The sequence below is a fragment of the Protopterus annectens genome, chromosome 13.part0, assembly GCF_019279795.1.
Source record: "Protopterus annectens isolate FY-2018-M chromosome 13.part0, PAN1.0, whole genome shotgun sequence".
Classification (NCBI taxonomy): domain Eukaryota; kingdom Metazoa; phylum Chordata; order Ceratodontiformes; family Protopteridae; genus Protopterus; species Protopterus annectens.
Genome location: NC_056747.1, coordinates 91,359,238 through 91,376,982, shown reverse-complemented (window position 1 = coordinate 91,376,982; position 17,745 = coordinate 91,359,238). Strand labels below are relative to the sequence as shown.

The 17,745-nt window shown below is 41.8% G+C and overlaps 1 protein-coding gene across 1 annotated transcript in view; it reads right to left on the bottom strand.

Annotated features, from left to right (window-relative positions):
• The window catches only part of NDUFA13 (NADH:ubiquinone oxidoreductase subunit A13), a 223,734-nt gene that overhangs the window by 98,339 nt on the left and 107,650 nt on the right, over positions 1 to 17,745 (bottom strand). The window contains exon 3 of the mRNA XM_044090650.1: positions 14,788 to 14,859. Coding sequence (XP_043946585.1) covers positions 14,788 to 14,859 — 72 coding nt within the window. The remainder of the gene's footprint in view (positions 1 to 14,787; positions 14,860 to 17,745) is intronic.

Genomic DNA, 17,745 nt, shown 5'->3' with positions numbered 1-17,745 from the left:
TATTCTTCGATTCCGAAGTCATCAAAAAAGCTAAGTACCCCATTGGGGACCTTTTCTTGCCTCAGCCGATGTCAGAAATTACTGAAAAAGTTAACAATTGTCTTTCTTGTGGTAAACAAATACCTCATAAGGATTTCCACTCTTACAGTTGCATATCTATTGGACATCTACATTTATGGTAGGTACAAAACTGTACTATGTCCTTCAAGAATGCAACTGCAGTCATAACATATGGGTAGAATACCATAGCTTAGCTGGGGGAGGAGGAATGCTCTAGGGAAAAGATGGTGTGGCAATCAAACCCTGCAGGACTGCCGAAGCAAAGCCTGCTCTGGATCTGGAGTATAGAGGAAGATTGTAGTGTTTGGAGAATGTATGCACGGAGCTCCATGTAGCAGCTTCTAGAATGTCCTTAGTAGGCACCCCTCTTAGGAATGCTGTAGAGGTGGCTGTAGCTCTGGTGGAATGTGGTCTGACATTGGCTGGAACAGTCTTTCCATGAAAGGAATAACAGAATCTGATGCAATGTCCAATCCATTTTGAAATAGTCTGTTTTGAAATTGCTTTTCCTTGGACTGCAGGGCCGTAAGCTACAAAAAGTTGTTCAGACTTCCTACTGGTCTTGGTTCTGTCCAGGTAGTATCGAAGTTGTCTGTGAATGTCCAAGGTATGTAACAGTCTTTCCCCCTTATTCTCAGGATTAGGGAAGAAAGCAGGCAGATGAATAGCTCAATTTAAAGAAACCCTAGATACCACCTTTGGCATAAAAGTAGGGTTGGTCCTTAATGAAACCCTGTCTCTGTGGAAAATTATGAACGGTGGTATTGCCATTAGGGCCTGTAGTTCCGAAACCCTTCTTGCTGAGGTAATTGCCAACAGGAAAGCTGTCTTCCATGAGAGAAATTGCAAGTCAACTGAAGCTGCTGGCTCAAATGGAGGTAGAGTCAGTTTTTCTAGAACAAAATTGAGGTCCCAGGCTGGCACTGGAGCCTTTCTTGGTGGTTTTATGTTCTCGATTCCCCTGAAGAATTGCCTTAGCAAAGGATGTGAAAAGACAGGCGGATCAGTGTTATATCTGGCTGAAATAGCTGATGCAAGCATCTTTATGGAAGAATATGAAAGTCCATTCTTTAGCATATCTGCCAAATATTCCAGGATGAGTGGGATGTTCAATAATGATGCATCATGTCCCTTGCTGGTATTCCAAATGCTGAATCTCTTCCATTTTGCTAAGTAAACCTTTCTGGTGGATGGTCTTCGAGCCTCTGTTAGTATCCTCTGAACCTCCTTGGAGAGAGAGAGGTTGAGGTTATTCATGGGATCTCCCAGGCTGTTAGCTGCAGTGTCTGAAGGTTTGGATGCACTGTTTTGAAGTTGTGTTGTCAGAAGTAGAGGCCATTGGGGAAGGGCCCACTTCTTGGTGTGACATATGCTCCGTAGTAGTTGATACCAGTGTTGTCTTGGCCAGTCCGGAGCTATTAGGATCCCCTTGGGTCTCCCTGCTTTGATCTTTAGTAATACTGAGGTCATCAGTGGCAGAGGTGGGAATGCATAGATTTTTAGGAAGTTCCAGTTGAATGAGAGAGCATCTATTTTCCAAGCTTGTGGAATGCATGTCCTTGAGCAGAATTTTTGTAGACGATTGTTGAGGTGAGAGGCAAATAGGTCTACTTCTGGCCTGCCCCACGTCGAAGTGAGCTGTGTGAAGATCTTCGGATGTAACCTCCACTCGTGTGGATCTGTGAAATTCCTGCTTAGGCTGTCCGCCAGCACATTGTCCTTGCCTGGAACAAACTGGGATTGTAACTGGATGTTTAGGCTCAGTGATTTTCCCCAAAGATGCATTGTCAGTCTGCAAAGGGGGTAAGAATGGGTGCCCCCTTGCTTGTTTATATACCACATCACAGTGGTGTTGTCTGTCCGTATCCGTAAATGGCCTTGCTGAAGTTGGTGTTGAAAAGCCTCGATGGCATGCATTACTGCCAGCATTTCTTTTTGGTTTATGTGCAGATGTGTTTCCTTTGGAGACCATTGTCCTTGTATACATCTGCCTTCCATGTGTGCCCCCCATCCAAGGTCTGAGGCGTCTGTGGTCATGGTCTGTGTTATCTGTGGTTTTTTGAATGACATACCTGTGTTTGCCTGGCTTACTGAGGCCCACCATAGGAATTCCTTTTGTAGGCATGGAATGAGCGGTATGGTTGTCTCTAAGTTGTTGCTGTGCTGAGACCATAGGCTTTTTAGGTACCATTGAAGCTTTCTCATGTGTAGTCTTGCTAATGGAACCAGGAGAATGCAGGATGCCATGTAGCCCAGGGCCTGTAGGAATCTCCTTGCAGTCATCTGGGTAAGTTTTGCCAAACCTTTGAAATAATGAGTTAACTTCTCTTGCTTGTCTTCTCTTAGGTAAGCCATTTGAGAGGCTGTGTCTAATTTGGCTCCTAAGAAGATAATTTGCTGGGATGGCTGAAGTCTTGACTTTTGGAAGTTGACTGTGTATCCCAGAGCTTGAAATAATCGTATGACATAGTCCAAGTATTTTGTCAACATCAACTTGTCGTCCGCTTGTATGAGACAGTCGTCCAGGTACGGGTAAATTTGGATCCCCTGGAGCCTGCAATGAGCAATTACTGAAGCCAGGCATTTTGTGAATACTCTGGGCGCAGTAGATAAGCCAAATGGCAATGCTGAGAATTGATAATGCTCTGGCCCTGCAAGAAATCTGAGGTATCTTCTGCAGCTGTGTCTGATAGGGACATGCAGGTATGCCTCCTTGAGGTCCAGAGTAATCAGCCAAGACCCCTTGCCCAGCATGGGAAGGAGTTGCTGTAGAGTGAGCATTTTGAACTTTGGTACCATGAGAAAGGTGTTTAATGCGGACAAATCCAGTATCGGTCTCCATTGAGATTCTTTTCTTGGAACAAGGAACAGTCTCGAGTAAACCCCCTGGCCTTGTTCTTGTTGTGGAACTCTTTCTATTGCTTTCATTCGAGTCAGCAGAGAGATTTGCTTGATAGCCTCTGCCCTCTGGTTTTGTGGTAGGTTTGGCATGCCTTGTTTTCTTGGTAAGGTATGAAAATGGAACCTGTAGCCTCGGTCTATAATGTCCAAAATCCATTTGTCCTTTGTCAGTCTGTGCCAATTGTCTGCAAACAGAAATAATTTCCTGCCCAAGGGAGCTTCTATTTGTTCCCTGGTAGGCGGAAGTAGAGGAAAGTCATTGAGATTGTGGCTGTGGGGCAGGTGAAACCCCTGAGTCACTTCTTTGGTTTGCTGGCTGCCATTGTCGTCCCCTGTAAGGACCTCTGTATTGTCCTCTTCCTCGGCCACATCTGTTTTTACCCCTTTGAAATTTTTCAGGATTAGGAAAGGACCAGTTTTTTGAAGGCCAATTCCTACTGAATCTGGGGGTTGAACCTGGAGGAAATCTTTCACCGTCTGAACTGATTTTGCTTTTTCCTCGATGGACTTTAACACATCCTTAGCATTAGCACCAAAAAGCTTGTTCTTTTCTAAAGGTGCATCCAGAAGTTTTGCCTTTACATGATCTGGTAGAGGTTGATCTTTTAACCATGCATGTCTACGAATGACTGCCCCTGTCATAGCTGCCCTACATGAAGCTTCCAGTGCATCATATCCACACTGCAGGAAGTGATTGCTTACTTGCTGAGAGTTATGTACAGCTTCCTGCAAAGACTTCCTGTCTAAAGGATCAGGAGAGGCCAATGTTTTCTGTAAATCTTCTAACAGGAAATCCTGATATTGTAACATATGAAAAAGGCAATTCAAAGCTCTCATAGATAAAGTAGTGGAAGTGTAAACCTTTTTACCCCATCTCTCTAATGACCTAGCTTCCCTGTTGGAGAGCAAAGGATTTTTAGAGGTGGAAGCTGAAACACCTTTAGGCCCCTGAGAAATAGTTTCCAAATCAGCAGTATGGGCCCTGAATAAATGGGAATGTGTTTCTGGGACCCTGTAATACCTGTCTGGCTTGGCTGGAGCAGAAGGAAGAGAGAGTCAGGGGTAACACTAGAGTCAGAATATAAATCATCCAAAACATCAAGCACAGGAGGAATAGCCAAGGGCCTGTGCTGGGGCTTTTTAAGGAAAGTCCGAAGGCGCTTCCTGGAATCAGAATATTCCTGGCCTTGCCACTTGAAATGTTCCCTCATGGTATGCAGAACTTCCCCAAAAGAAATATCCTCAGGAGGGTAGGCCGAGGGGATGGAATCCTCTGCATCCGAGTCCTCATAGGTCTGGAAGAGCTCTTCCTGGCCATCAGAGTGGACAGAGTCCTCAGAATCTTCATCTGAAGGAATAGGGACAGAGGGTTCAACCCGGGGCCTTTTATCAGGAGGAGGCTGGGATCCTCTCTCAGGATGGGCCTGTGAACCTCTAATCATAGAAATTAAGTCAGCAGCCATAGTCATAATTTGTGTCTCTGGAGTAGGCTGAGGTAAGGCTTTAGCAGTAAGATGCTTGGTTTTGCTGGCTGCCTTAGCCCTAGTGTAGGCCTTAACAGACATGGCCATAGGAGGCCTGGCAGCTCCACGTGCAGGAGTGACCTTATCTACAGCAATGGTCTTGGGCATTTCCTCAGTTTCGGTATCCAGAGGAAAATCAATAATTGGCGGAGAGATATCCGGAATCGGAGTCGTCGGTAATGCGGTGTCTTCGGTTCGGAGCGGTGGAATAACAGTCTCAGGGGGAACCGGAGCACTCGCGGTATGTTTTGGCGTGGAGTCGGTGGTAGACGTGGGCCAAGGATGTCGGTCCCCGTCTTTTCGTTTCTTGGGAGTTTGCGATGTCGGAAGTTCCGACGGCATTGTATAAGCAAATTTTTTGCCAAAAAAGTCTTCAGCGAACTCCGCCCGGCGCCTGAGAGTGCGCTTGTTGAAGCGAGCACAGGCTACACAGGCCGAGACGTCGTGGTCTGGACCAAGGCAAGGAAGACAGTCAGAGTGGAAATCCTTATGAGGTATTTGTTTACCACAAGACAGACAATTGTTAACATTTTCAGTAATTTCTGACATCGGCTGAGGCAAGAAAAGGTCCCCAACGGGGTACTTAGCTTTTTTGATGACTTCGGACTCGAAAAATACAGGAGCTGACCGACCGGCACTTGCGAACTGCTTCTGCTTCGGGCACCGCGTGGCAAGAAAGACTCATATGTTATGACTGCAGTTGCATTCTTGAAGGACATCAGTGAATTTTGATCAGGACAAAATGAAAGGCAGTGATGCATAACAGAATAGTGATAAAGCTGCAGAGTAGCATCAGAAATGAACCGCAGACATGCAATGCAAGGTATGAAAGCATCAATCATGGGAATCTCACTGTTTGTAACTGTTGAAAAGCAAGTAGAGGAGTCAGTCAAGAGCATGTACTGAAGAAAATATTACATTTAGCCTTCATTGTTTTACTGCAGTGATATGAAAGACAGGTACATGATGCAGCTCAAATATAATGGCACTTCTGTCATTTTGTTGAATAATCTCTGCCAGTAGAGAAATTTGTATCGCAGCTTGTAGGACTAATAACTAAAGTAATGAAACAACAAAGCTGCAGTTATACTTGGAAATGCAGAACTCCACACAAAAAATAGTAAGTCAAGGGATAGTAACAGAAAAAAAAAAAGTTATACAACACTCCTTTGGAGAACACTACTACCAGACACATTCTAAAATGCTTTAATTCTCATTCTGAATGAGAAAACCTGCACAGATTGTTAAAATACGTAGGAGCAAAAGAAACTGACGATAAATAAATCCAGTAACGGATCCCACATTGGACACTAAACATGAAATGCAAGGAAAAGAGAACTCCATGTACTAATGTTTGAGAGTTGAATCACACATGCATTCTACAGAAGTAGCAGCAGATAATAAAATCCATTAAGTACTATTGCTTGTCGAAGACAAAAGCCACTGGCTAAGCTAATTAACAGCTCAAAACGTCTGAATAACTGTTTACTAATCCTTTCCACAGAAACTAGAAGTAAGGAGAAGGCAGGTCATTAAAACATTTAGAAGATGCCTTTCGTTGAGAGAGAAAAAAAAAAAAAAAAAAAAAAAAACAAGCAACAGGCTAAAATAATGAATGGCTCAACCTAAAAGGTGTTGTGAGTAGATCAAGAAGAAAAAAAGGACTGTGATTAAAAGGCTAAAGCTTCCTGTAGGTAACCCTCCCCTAGCCTATACTGGCAAGTCTCGAGCATGCTCAGAATTACACATTGCTCACGGTAAACATTGCAGAATGTAAACAAATAAATGCTGGGATTGTCCCTTTAAGGTCTTCCAATGCACAACCCCTGAAAGTTCACGTGCCTAAGTTAAAGGATATCAGCTCCTATTTGTACTAATTGCAAAATTTCATTCAGAAGTACAATGTGGATTACAGATTTGCTGCCTTCTACAAGGAGTACAGACAACTGCATGGCTGTTATCCAGTACTGGTAAACCCAGCCAATGAAAACAAGCCGGCTATTTTGCCAGCAAGGCTTTCTATTGCACAAGCCAATGTTATTAACTACTGTAATGGCCACCAAGACTTAATATGAACTACAAGGTTAGTACTAGCCAGTGGCCATCAAGCCTATCCACTACAGTGGTAAACTGGGACAACTGGCCATCACCTCCAGCAGAAATCTTAGGAGATGTGGACACATCCATTATGCCTTTTCACAGTACAATCCTTCCCTATCTTCAGGAAGCCAATAAATTGCCTTTTGCTGTCCTTTAATGACCTCCCAACAAAGGTAGCCACAGTACATGAAGTCTACTTGTATGAAACTGAAACCATACCTTTTTAATGTATACTTATGTGACAATACACCCTACCCCCAATTCCCACCCCCCATATCACCTAGACTTATACACAGCTAACTACTCCCCTACTCACCCAACCAATCCACATCCCTCCCACCCCCACAAACAATTACACTTACCACTCCTACTAATCCAACCTATCAGCAACTCTCCTTAATAATGAAGACATACCTCCTGCAAATGTCTCTTCTATCCTTCTTAGTTATGTACCTATTACATCACATCTTACAACTTCACAGGATGGGACAACTTACCCCAAACCCATAAATCCAATGCAGATTTCTCTCTCATCCCATCTCCTTACCCCCTAACAATAAGCTCCAGTTTATACCACACTACTGCTTAGGTCCATAGGTAGGTACTAGGCTATTGGCCCTATGGCCTATACAAGCCTAGCCAAAAAGGTACCCTGGCTTTCACCACCCAAGAAAATTATTTTCCTGTGCCCCTGTCAAGCAGAGCAACAGAAGTGATCCCCGGGGATGAATTTCCTATTACCCAGCCAATCATCAAGATTTTTCTTGAAGAGTGCTAATGAGGAGCTCTGTCTGACATAGATAGGCTGCTCGAGTATGGGAAGTCTCTGGGACAGGAATCTATCCCTCCAGCATGTTCTGTTTATTGTGGTGACAAGGTTTAGGTCCCTACAGCATGTAGCTCGGAGAGATTGGGATTTCTTTAAGTGGAGCATGTCCAACAGCTCTGGGTTTGACATAGCTTTGTATGTTAGGCAGAGATCACCTGTGAGTAGGCGATATGCAACAGAGTAAAGCTGGAGTTTTTTTTGAGACAGTCTACGTAGGGCATCTGTTTGAGGCCAGTAATCCTCTTTTGTGAGGTATTTCTGCAACCTTTCCAGTTGTTGTAGATGTCTTGCGAGGCATATACCAAAAGGGGCATTGTACTCTATAATGGATCTAATGAGTGATGAGTACAGGTGAACAAGGACATCTTTTCTAGATGAGAAACCTTTTGTGATGAGATGTGCCACATAGAAGGATTTCCTGACCACTGTGGCAATGTGATTATCAAAGGAGAGACTCCTGTCCACCTGTGTCCCAATGTTTCTTATCACACTTTCAGTGTTAAGTAGACTACCGTCTATGTGGTAGTTCATGGGTACAGAGTTTTTACCAAAGGGGATGGCAATGCACTTTTTGGCATTGAGACCATGGCTTTGATACCAGGCATCTGTCTCAGTGAGGCCCTTTTGTAGGATGTCCACATCGTTAGGAGTTTCGATTATGGCTCCTAGTTTGCAGTCATCTGCGACCTTAGTTAGCCAAAGACCTTCTGTGTTTGCCTGTACTTCAGAGAATTGGATACCAAACAGGAGAGGACCCAGGACTAAACCCTGTGGTACTCCACTTGTCACTGGTCTGAAGTCTGATTTGGAGTCTGCTACTTTCACAATATGGGTTCATCAGTAAGCCAGTTGGCAACCCATCTTGTGACATAGGGATTTATACCTAGTCTAGTGAGTTTATCTAGAATTCCAGAGGGGGGATGGTGTTGAACACCTTGGCGAGATCTAGATAGGCTGCATGTGAACCACCTTACCCTCATCTATCCACCTTACCCTCATCTATGACTTTGGTGACTGCTTCAAAGAAGTCTATCAGGTTTAGGAGACATGATCTGCCTTTTACAAACCCGAACTGTGTGGAGTCCAGAGTTTGGAGACCTCCAATGTCTTTGTTTATGGAGTTCCATGGCCTTGCAGACCAGGCTCATCACGCTAATGGGGAAGTAGTTCCCAGAGTCGGTCGTGGATCCCCCTTTGTGAAGTGGGATAACCGTCGCGGTGCGCCATTCAATGGGCACAAGGCCTGAGGTGAGGCTATGACTGAACATGGTACTAAGGTGGGGTGCCAGTTCATTCTGTAGTTCATGTAGTAGGCAGCCTGGGATGTTGTCAGGTCCCATGGATGCTGTGTTCTTGGCTTTGGAGAGTGAGGTTTTAACCTGTGCAGCCGTGATTACAGGAACTTTGCATTCTTCCAGTATAGAGATGGGCCCTTTAGGGAGTGAGAGGGGGGTAAAGTTAGCACTGAACCCATCTGCCAGGATGTTAGCAATATCAGTTGGTTCTGTATATTTAGTGTCAGTGTGCTGTAACTCAGAGCAGATCTGAGTGTTGCCACTGAGATTCTTGACATAGCTATAGAATGCTTTGTGGTTGTCTTTAGAATCAGTGGCGATTTTCTTTTCATAACTAGCTTTAGAGGATTTTATGAGGGATCTCAGCTTCTTACTGAGGGTGACCAGGGAGTTCCTCCAATCATGTGATTTTACTCTTTTTTGCAACAGTTTCTTTCTTCTGTTGTAGAGTTTGTTTATGGCAAAAGACCATAAATTGGCTTCCTTTTTTTGGAGGATAGCATCTTGGTTCTGTTAGGGATAGCAAGATCCATGCACTCGTGTAAGTGCTCATAAAGTGCATTTGTGTTGGATGCAGCAATCATACCTCTATTGTCCATCTGCATGGGTGTCGTGAAGTTTGCCACTTCTGTCTTAAGAAGCGTGAAGTTGGTTTTGGAGAAATTGTTTACAGCTGTTTTCTTAATGGGGGGTGGGAGCGGGATGTGGATGTCTAGGGTGATTAGCTTGTGGTCGGATCTGACCAGTGAGGAATTGACCTCTGGTGTGGAACACCGGTCGCTCATGTTGGTGATGACCAGGTCTAGTATATTGCTGTCCCTGCTGGGGGTGTGGATACGATGACCCCAAGGCATTGGAATTGATGAATTCCAGAAAACTGCCATAAGCTATAGCCATTTTAAACTCTTTACCTCTTACCCCAAATCAACAGCAACCCAAAAATACTTTACCATACTACAAAAACTAGCTAAATTAATGCAAAATGTCCCATCATCAAATCCTGTGTGCTGGAGACATCCACCCAAAACCAGGACCTAACAATACAAGCCCTCTTGCCAATTCACATTAGCTTCCCAAGATAACACAACTTACCACCACTTACCACCAGGCCACTAAACAAACAGTCTACTCCTCCTAAACCTAAATATTAGAAGCATTAACAACAAAACACATGAACTATACACCCTAATCTCTCAATACTCCCCAGATATAGTCAGTATAACAGAAACATGGCTAAAACCATCTACCCAAGATACCGAGATCCTACCACCTAGATATAGCATCCTTAGGCAAGACAGACTAGGCAAAAAGGGTGGAGGCATTGCCCTGATTCACAAAAATAGTTTATCACTAAAATTGAGGTAACCATGCCCTCTTTTGAAAAAGCAAAAATTCTCTTAGCAAAGCTTAAAATGTCATAGAAAAGTCATCAACCTAGTAAGGTTATATCCCACCAGGCAATAACATCCCTACATCCCTACCATGGAGATTTTCCTTCAATGGTTATCACAATCCATATCTCAAGAGATCATTGTATTAGGTGACTAATAAACTGGCTCACATGCTCCTCTCAAGTACCCACTACCATATCAATCTTCATACCTTCTCACAAGTAATCAAACGGCCCACCAGAATAGTCAAAAACAGTAAAAAAGAAAGCCTATTAGACTGGATTTTACTAAATAAAATACCCTGCTACTACTTAGCTGGCACCCTTCCAGACGCATTGAATGACCATCAAACTACTTTCTTACTTAAATACAACTCCCACCACCCCCAAACTCCTATACTTCAAACAACTGGAAATAAAAAACACTAACCCCACTAACTTCAGACAAGACCTAAAGCTATACAAGTGGTCTGACCTTTATTATCTACCCCTAAATGAAGCTATTGAGCACTTCAACTACACCTTCTTAGATACATTAAACAGACATGCCCCTGCAAGAACTAGTAGTGTTAAGTCAAAATCAGCCCCATGGTTATCTAGGGAAACTAGGCAAACAATAGCTGAAAGAAGTACAGCCTGGAGGTCCAATAAAAGCCCTATAACACAGCAAGCCTACCAACAAATTAGAAATCTAACCAAAAAACTAGTTATGCAAGACAAGAGAAACTATTTTGTTACCCATCAAAACCAACATATGAATAATCCTAAGAAATTCTGGGCAGGCTTAAACAAGTTACTACACCCTGGTAAAACTATTACCCCACCCCCAACATCAGATTTAACAAAAGACAAAATAGCCAAATAATTCAACACATTCTTTACTGAAACCATACTTGCTCTAGCCCAACATCTCACGGTCACTGCAACAGGTGTCTACTCTTCCACTAACTACATGCCCACTTAAGCTGCAACCCACCCCAACCTCCTACATAAAAAAATACTCTCAAAGCTGAAACCCACAACACTAGCAGCAGATTCCCTCCCCAATGAATTTCTAAAACTGGAAGCAGCAGAAATAGCTGTACTAGTTACTATACTAATCACTAGATCAATCACTGAAGCTACAGTGCCCCTAATTTTGAAAACTGCCTATATCATACCTCTTCACAAAGGGGATAGTTCCTATGACACATCGAACTACAGACCAATTGCAATTCTATCTCCACTGGCTAAAATATTCGAAAAATTTATCCACCATCAACTAATGTCCCATCTTAGGAACTCGCATCTCCAACATAACCTGGTTTCCCGTACAGGTCATAGTACCACCACAGCACTGTTAGCATTTAAAGATACCATAAACCATAACAGGAACAATGGTAAAATGTACATCAGTCCTTTTCTTAGACCTATCAAAAGCCTTTGATATGGTTAGCCATGACAAACATCTGCCACCTCAAAAACCTGGGCTTAAATAATCAAACAGTCTCCTGGTTCAAAAATTATCTCAGGGACAGGCAACAAGCAGTGCGGTGGGACAATAACTTGTCTCCACTTTTACCAGTCACACTTGGGGTACCACATGGATCAATACCAGGTTCCTTGCTATTCTCAATTTTCACAAACAACCTTCACTCAGCTGCAAATAGTGCTAGCCTTAACCAATACGCAGACGATTCCACTATAATATGCAGTGCCTCAACACTGGAAGAACTACAAAATAAAACCCAGGATAAATTACACTCAGTTGAAAACTGGCTTTATTGACAATGGCCCCATTCTTAACTCCAAAAAGACCAAGCTCCTGCTATTTCACCCATCACAAAATACCAGCCTTACCGCCACTTTCAATATCCTCTCTAAAAATGGTGCACACATCACACCCGAATCCCACACAAAACTACTAGGTGTCACCATTGATAACTTTAAATTTGATATCCACATAAATCTAGCTATTAAAACACTCACAGAAAGCTAGGTAGTCTCTACAAACATACGTCCTTACTGAACCATACTGCTAGGACCACAATTGCTCGTACTCACCTCCTCTCAACATTACTTTATGCATCCCCAATCCTAACCAATCTATCCTAAACAGAAACCAGCAAACTGACAACCTGCTATAATCAAATTTCCAAATTTGCTAATAACTCCTCTTTTAGAACCCATCACTGTCCTAACCTAAAACAATTGGGCTGGCTTGAACTGCCAAATTTACTAATCTATAATCAACTTATCACTCATAAGCTGCTCTCCCACCCAAATAAAACACGGTCTTTAAGCAACCTAATTTAGCAGTACTCCTGTCCTAGGCAACTCCACTCCACAGACAAGTTACTATTAACAGTTACTAGATCTCACAACCATGCCGGTGACTCCCTCTACTCATCTTACATATCCAGAAATTGGAACTCCCTGCCTTCATCCATTACCCTGGAATCTTCTCCAACCAAATTTAAAATGTCTATCAAAAGCCATCTTAACAACAAATGGTTATGTCCCTGCTCCACACCAGACTAACTTCAGTCCTACTCCACTACTGCAGTAACTCTTGCTTTACACAGTCTCTTGACAGGACTGCACAGTCTTGTCAATACCCCTTTCAGATGCATGATGTGACTCTATATAGTTAACGTACCTTAATATTGTTTGTATATGTTTTGATCATTTTTAAATGTTCTTGCCAATGACTTAAAAATGTTTGCTCATTAATATGGTATTGTTGTATATAGTAGAAACATGTTTGTATATTTTGCATAAATGTTTCTTTGGAGCCTTTCTCCCCAGGCCTCCACTGAAAATGGACATGTATCCAGTTGGACTATCCCAGTTAACAAATGTAAAATAAATAAATAATACAGAAGACCTGAAAAGTTTGGCTTCTGCTAACACAGAAGACATCATCACTGTGTAGGCAGAAGGTGGCGCAGAAATGAAGACTGGAGGAATGATTTAAATTATGGCAGTTTAAATTTGCTGTAAAATGCAAAGTAATACACATAGGAAACATAAAAACAATTAAGAGTGGAAATGGCAAAAAAAAAAAAAAGTATAAAAGAACCTTGTCTTATTCATATCAGACAGTCAAAAAGGTTAAGTAGCGAGACAAAACAGCAAAGATAAACAAGAAAAGTAAAAACATGCATATAAAAAGATCATCCCTCAATCACAGACTGCTTGTAAGAGCCCATCTGGAATACTATAAGCAGCTCTAGAAACACTTCGACGAAGACAGAAAACGCATGTAGTTAAGAGAACAGCAATAACAACGATGCATGGTCTTCACTGGACCTCAATATAGAGAGATGCACTGTAGTTTAATTTGTACTGTCCTGAAGAGAGGCAGCACAATGACAAGCACCTCAGAGGAATCTACAAACCAAATTGGCATATCCATGCAAAACAAGCAACACAAGAACAAGAAAACACAATTTAAAGATAAATGCTAAATGGCTCAAGGAAATGCAAACTATGGCGGATAACTGAAGCAGCCTTCCTGATGAGGCAGGATCATTAAAAACAGTGACAGAGTTAAATAATGAATGGGGAAAGGCATAAAAGGCATGTCAGACCATCAGCTGCTATCAGGTCATCCACTTGTTCATGGGGATTTGGACCTGCCTTCACCCTCCCAGGCTCAACCTAACCCAGGTCCATCACTGGTGAGGAGGTCGAAGATGCTGGTCCAGTATCATACTGCTGCCTGGGACTGAACTGCAACTCCCCCAACTCAGTAGCAGCCTTGCAAGTTCCACAATCACTGCCTGCACACTTCCACTCTCATGTAGCCTTTCAACTATGTGGCACACTGCTCATGCAGCAAGGCTGGCTAGTAACACTCCTTTACTGTAGAAAGCATAGGCTGCCTCCCTCCTGCCAGGATAAGCAAGCCAACATTGGTTACTCACTTCCATCCTCCCCTGAAGTACCACCAGAATCCCTGCTGCTACCTAAATACTAGTCATCTGGACATAGTACAGGCTTTATCCTCTGTGCTACAGAGGTGCTTGCATGAAACAATTTTAAAGGTCATTGGGGGAAAAAGTTACATAATCTATTTCATCCCAAAACAACATAAATGGACATAGATCATTTTTACTTCTTATAAGAAAACATATTCGTACTCTGATCCAACACATCTACTTCCATTTCTGTAACAACCACGGATGAATCTTCCTCAGATCAGAAGTCCCGTAAGTTTTGTGCTTCTTTCTCAGCATTACAGCCCTTTTCTTGCAACTTTACCATGTTTTCATTTTTAGTAATGAAAAGGGGAGACTATCTACACTACAAAGACCAATATCCTTCAGAACTCCCTTCTTAATGCACCCATCTCTCATCATATTCTCTTTTCTATTGCTCCACCTTCCTCCAGAAGCCTACTTAGGGCTCTTCCCATTTTGCTGGCACTTGTACCACACAAATCCATCTTCTGCTACAGGACACTTTTCCCTCAAATAGCTCTCCGTTTAACCCCAACCGTTTATATAAAACTCAGCCCAAGTGTAGTTTACATTCCTAAAAATCTTATAATTTCAAAATTCATTTTTAACTAATGCATGCATTTTTAAAAAAATACTTAATAGTCCTACTGGACAATAACATGGTCATTTTGTTACGTGATGTATGAATTGATTGTGTTTAGTTGCAATAGAAAAATAAACACACTGCTGTAATAGTCAGCCTTACCGTCTATCACTCTCTGCCTGCAGAAGAGGAAGCAAAGCCACACGAGCCTCCAGATCTTCAATTTGCAAGCGCCTACAATGAAAAACAAAACAAATCTGAATTTTAGACAATGGTTTTACCAAAACAGCATAATGTTCCATTAGTTATTAATTGTAAGATCATCTACATTTGTAAAGACAATGTCGGTGACTTTTTGCCCCTTTAATTTCCAGTACTCATTAATTTGTAATAAACATCAGTTTCCCGCCGACCTAGTGGCAGAATACCCATCACACGTCAATTACTCATACATTCTCCTTCAGACAAAAGGGATCGTGTTAACTCTCACACTGCAAACCAAGATGACCTTTTTCCACCTCATTTTGTTCTCTTTACAAATATCTCACTGCCAAATTCATGGCAAGCAATGAATCTACACAAAGTGCAAACTTGATTCCAAACATGTGATAGTAATGAATTTTATCAGTGACAAAGAGAAGATGCCTGGCACATGTACCTGCTCCAACATATCTCCACATTAGGGTGTTACCACGCATACTAAACCTCTGACTGAATAATGGATGCTTGACTTCTGGCTGGTTAATAGTCTTTGCCTAAAACAGGCAATCTGAACAAACTGGACAGTCATACCACTGCACCCATCCAAACAGTCACTATGAAAAATGCTAGGAACCTAAGCCTATGGCACAATATTGTTACCTCAAACAATGAAAGGCATGAACGTGCAAAACTCTTAGTAAACAAAAAATGCAGACAAATCTAGTACGCCTATGTTCCTACAAAATTACTACACTCAGATACTAAGTAATACTGCCATAGGACTCTCTGTATCATGCCTAATGCCAGCTCCCCTCCCCATCCACAAAAATGTCCAGTTTAAGTCTATTCTCTCATGTCAGACCCAGTGTCTGCATGCTCTCGACATCAGGACCAGTCAGTGATCCTTTTAAGCATGATATCATATGATGGGTATAGTGAAGGCCTATTTATATTTATTGCAATTTGATAACTGGAGAGGGATACTTGACAACTAAACCTTTTCGGCAATGATCAGGGCTGCAATGAAGCCCTAGTCTACACTTACACACCAGTAAACATAAGAGTAAATACGAATAAACATATAATGCAATGTACATCACTAAGAAAAAAATTATTGTAATTCATAGAGAGGTAATATTAAAACTACGGACAAGTTTTATCATTTCACTAAGAAATTTATAACGCTAGACTGCTTTAAGATATAAGAAGCTGTAAACATTTTGTTGCCCAGTAAAATTACTCTATGCACTGAAAGCAACCTTATCCTCTTGCCCTGAAAAGTGTTTTCTTCCAGATGCTCTTTCAGCTTTATGGTAAAATCCTTAAGAGTTTGTTCAGTTCTAATTTCTTTGGAAAGGTGATTTGAGGTTGCTGAACTTAACTTGGAGAAAGTTCTTTCTACTATGGCTGTGCGAAAATATGATCTGACCAAAACAATGCCATTGTTTTGGCTGCGTCTCAAGTCATATGAAGATTCTCTTTTTTAATTTCTCCAAATATTTTGGGTTTCTAATGCCATGACAGGAAGAGACCCCATTCCTAAGTCAAAGTACGATTAAAGTTCATAAAATTAGTATTGTTTAACTTTCTGATGTCAGCAAAAAGTGCTCTTCGCAGCACCCACAATGTGCCCAGTAATGACTCCTCCTACAATTCAGAGTTGCATGTATTGGTAGCACATCTAAATATGATTGTAGACTCTTTCATAAGACATGTTGTTCCTACTACTATTGGAACTATCTGGGCATCTTTCTTCCACACTGCTCTCATTTCTGCTTGCAAATCCAGATATTTTATGACTTTGTCTCTCTCTGTATGTAGGGCACTGTAGTCACTGGTGTGAAGACTGGTAGAGACGGGTGAAGGCTGCCAGCCTATCCAGATAGAATTGCACAGACAATTCAACATTCACATTTACGAATGACAGAACTACAAGCTTGGTTTATTTAAATGAAAGAATAGGCTGTTAAATGGTGAACTTCAACAATGTGGCAAAATTGCCCCCTGCTGTAAAGAAAACTAAATCAAGCATTTCACATCTGTTCTTTGAAATTAAAATTATGTCTTGTATGTTCTTTGATCTGCAGAACCTGGAGCCATTTGGTCTAGGCTAGCACATTCTATTGTTTTAACTTAAGGAATAATTACTAGAGTGTACATGTGAAATGTCTTATTGTTGTAGCTTCCTGAGCAGGTGTTAGCTTGCTAAATAATGTAGCCTGCTGGCCTGGGAACCTCAGGCCAAGCGTCAAAAATGATGTAGTGTGTATACTGGGAAACCCAAGTGTGAAAAGTAATATAATCTGGGAGGGCCCAGCAGAAATGTTAGTTAGTGATTTTAAAAACTATTGCTCAGAGAGAGACTAAGCATTTTTTGTCTCGATATCCAGCTCATCAGCATTCTGCCTGTTCTCTTATGTAAGAGATCTTAGACTTGTTTTCTTTTAGAGAGCTAGAAATTAGAAAGTTTAGATTGAGTGTTTTTCTGTGATGTCAGAACTGTACTACTGAATTATTTTAAGTATTTCTGTGTGACCTCTGAACTCTTGACTAGCACTGTGTAGTAGACAGTATTGTCTTGTAGTTTTAGTTATTTATTAAATATTTTAAAAACTTAACTGTGGCTGGTTTGTGTAGAGATAAGTTAAGCTCTAAGAGTACATTGCATGTATACAAGGATCCTGTACCAGGTCACTCTAATAAGCCTTGAGACTGTTTAGTCACCTCTACCAATTGGATAATATTGCACAGTAATAACCAGACATCCTTTTAAGGGCCTTTGGGTAGCTGATAATATTAGCGGGGTGGTGGCAGTAATTACTACCATACAAGTCTGGGTAAAAGGGGCACACAGCTGGAGAACCTGTGCCAGCCTTCCCAAGGAGTCTCTGTGCGGTTATATAAACTTCTCAAAATGTA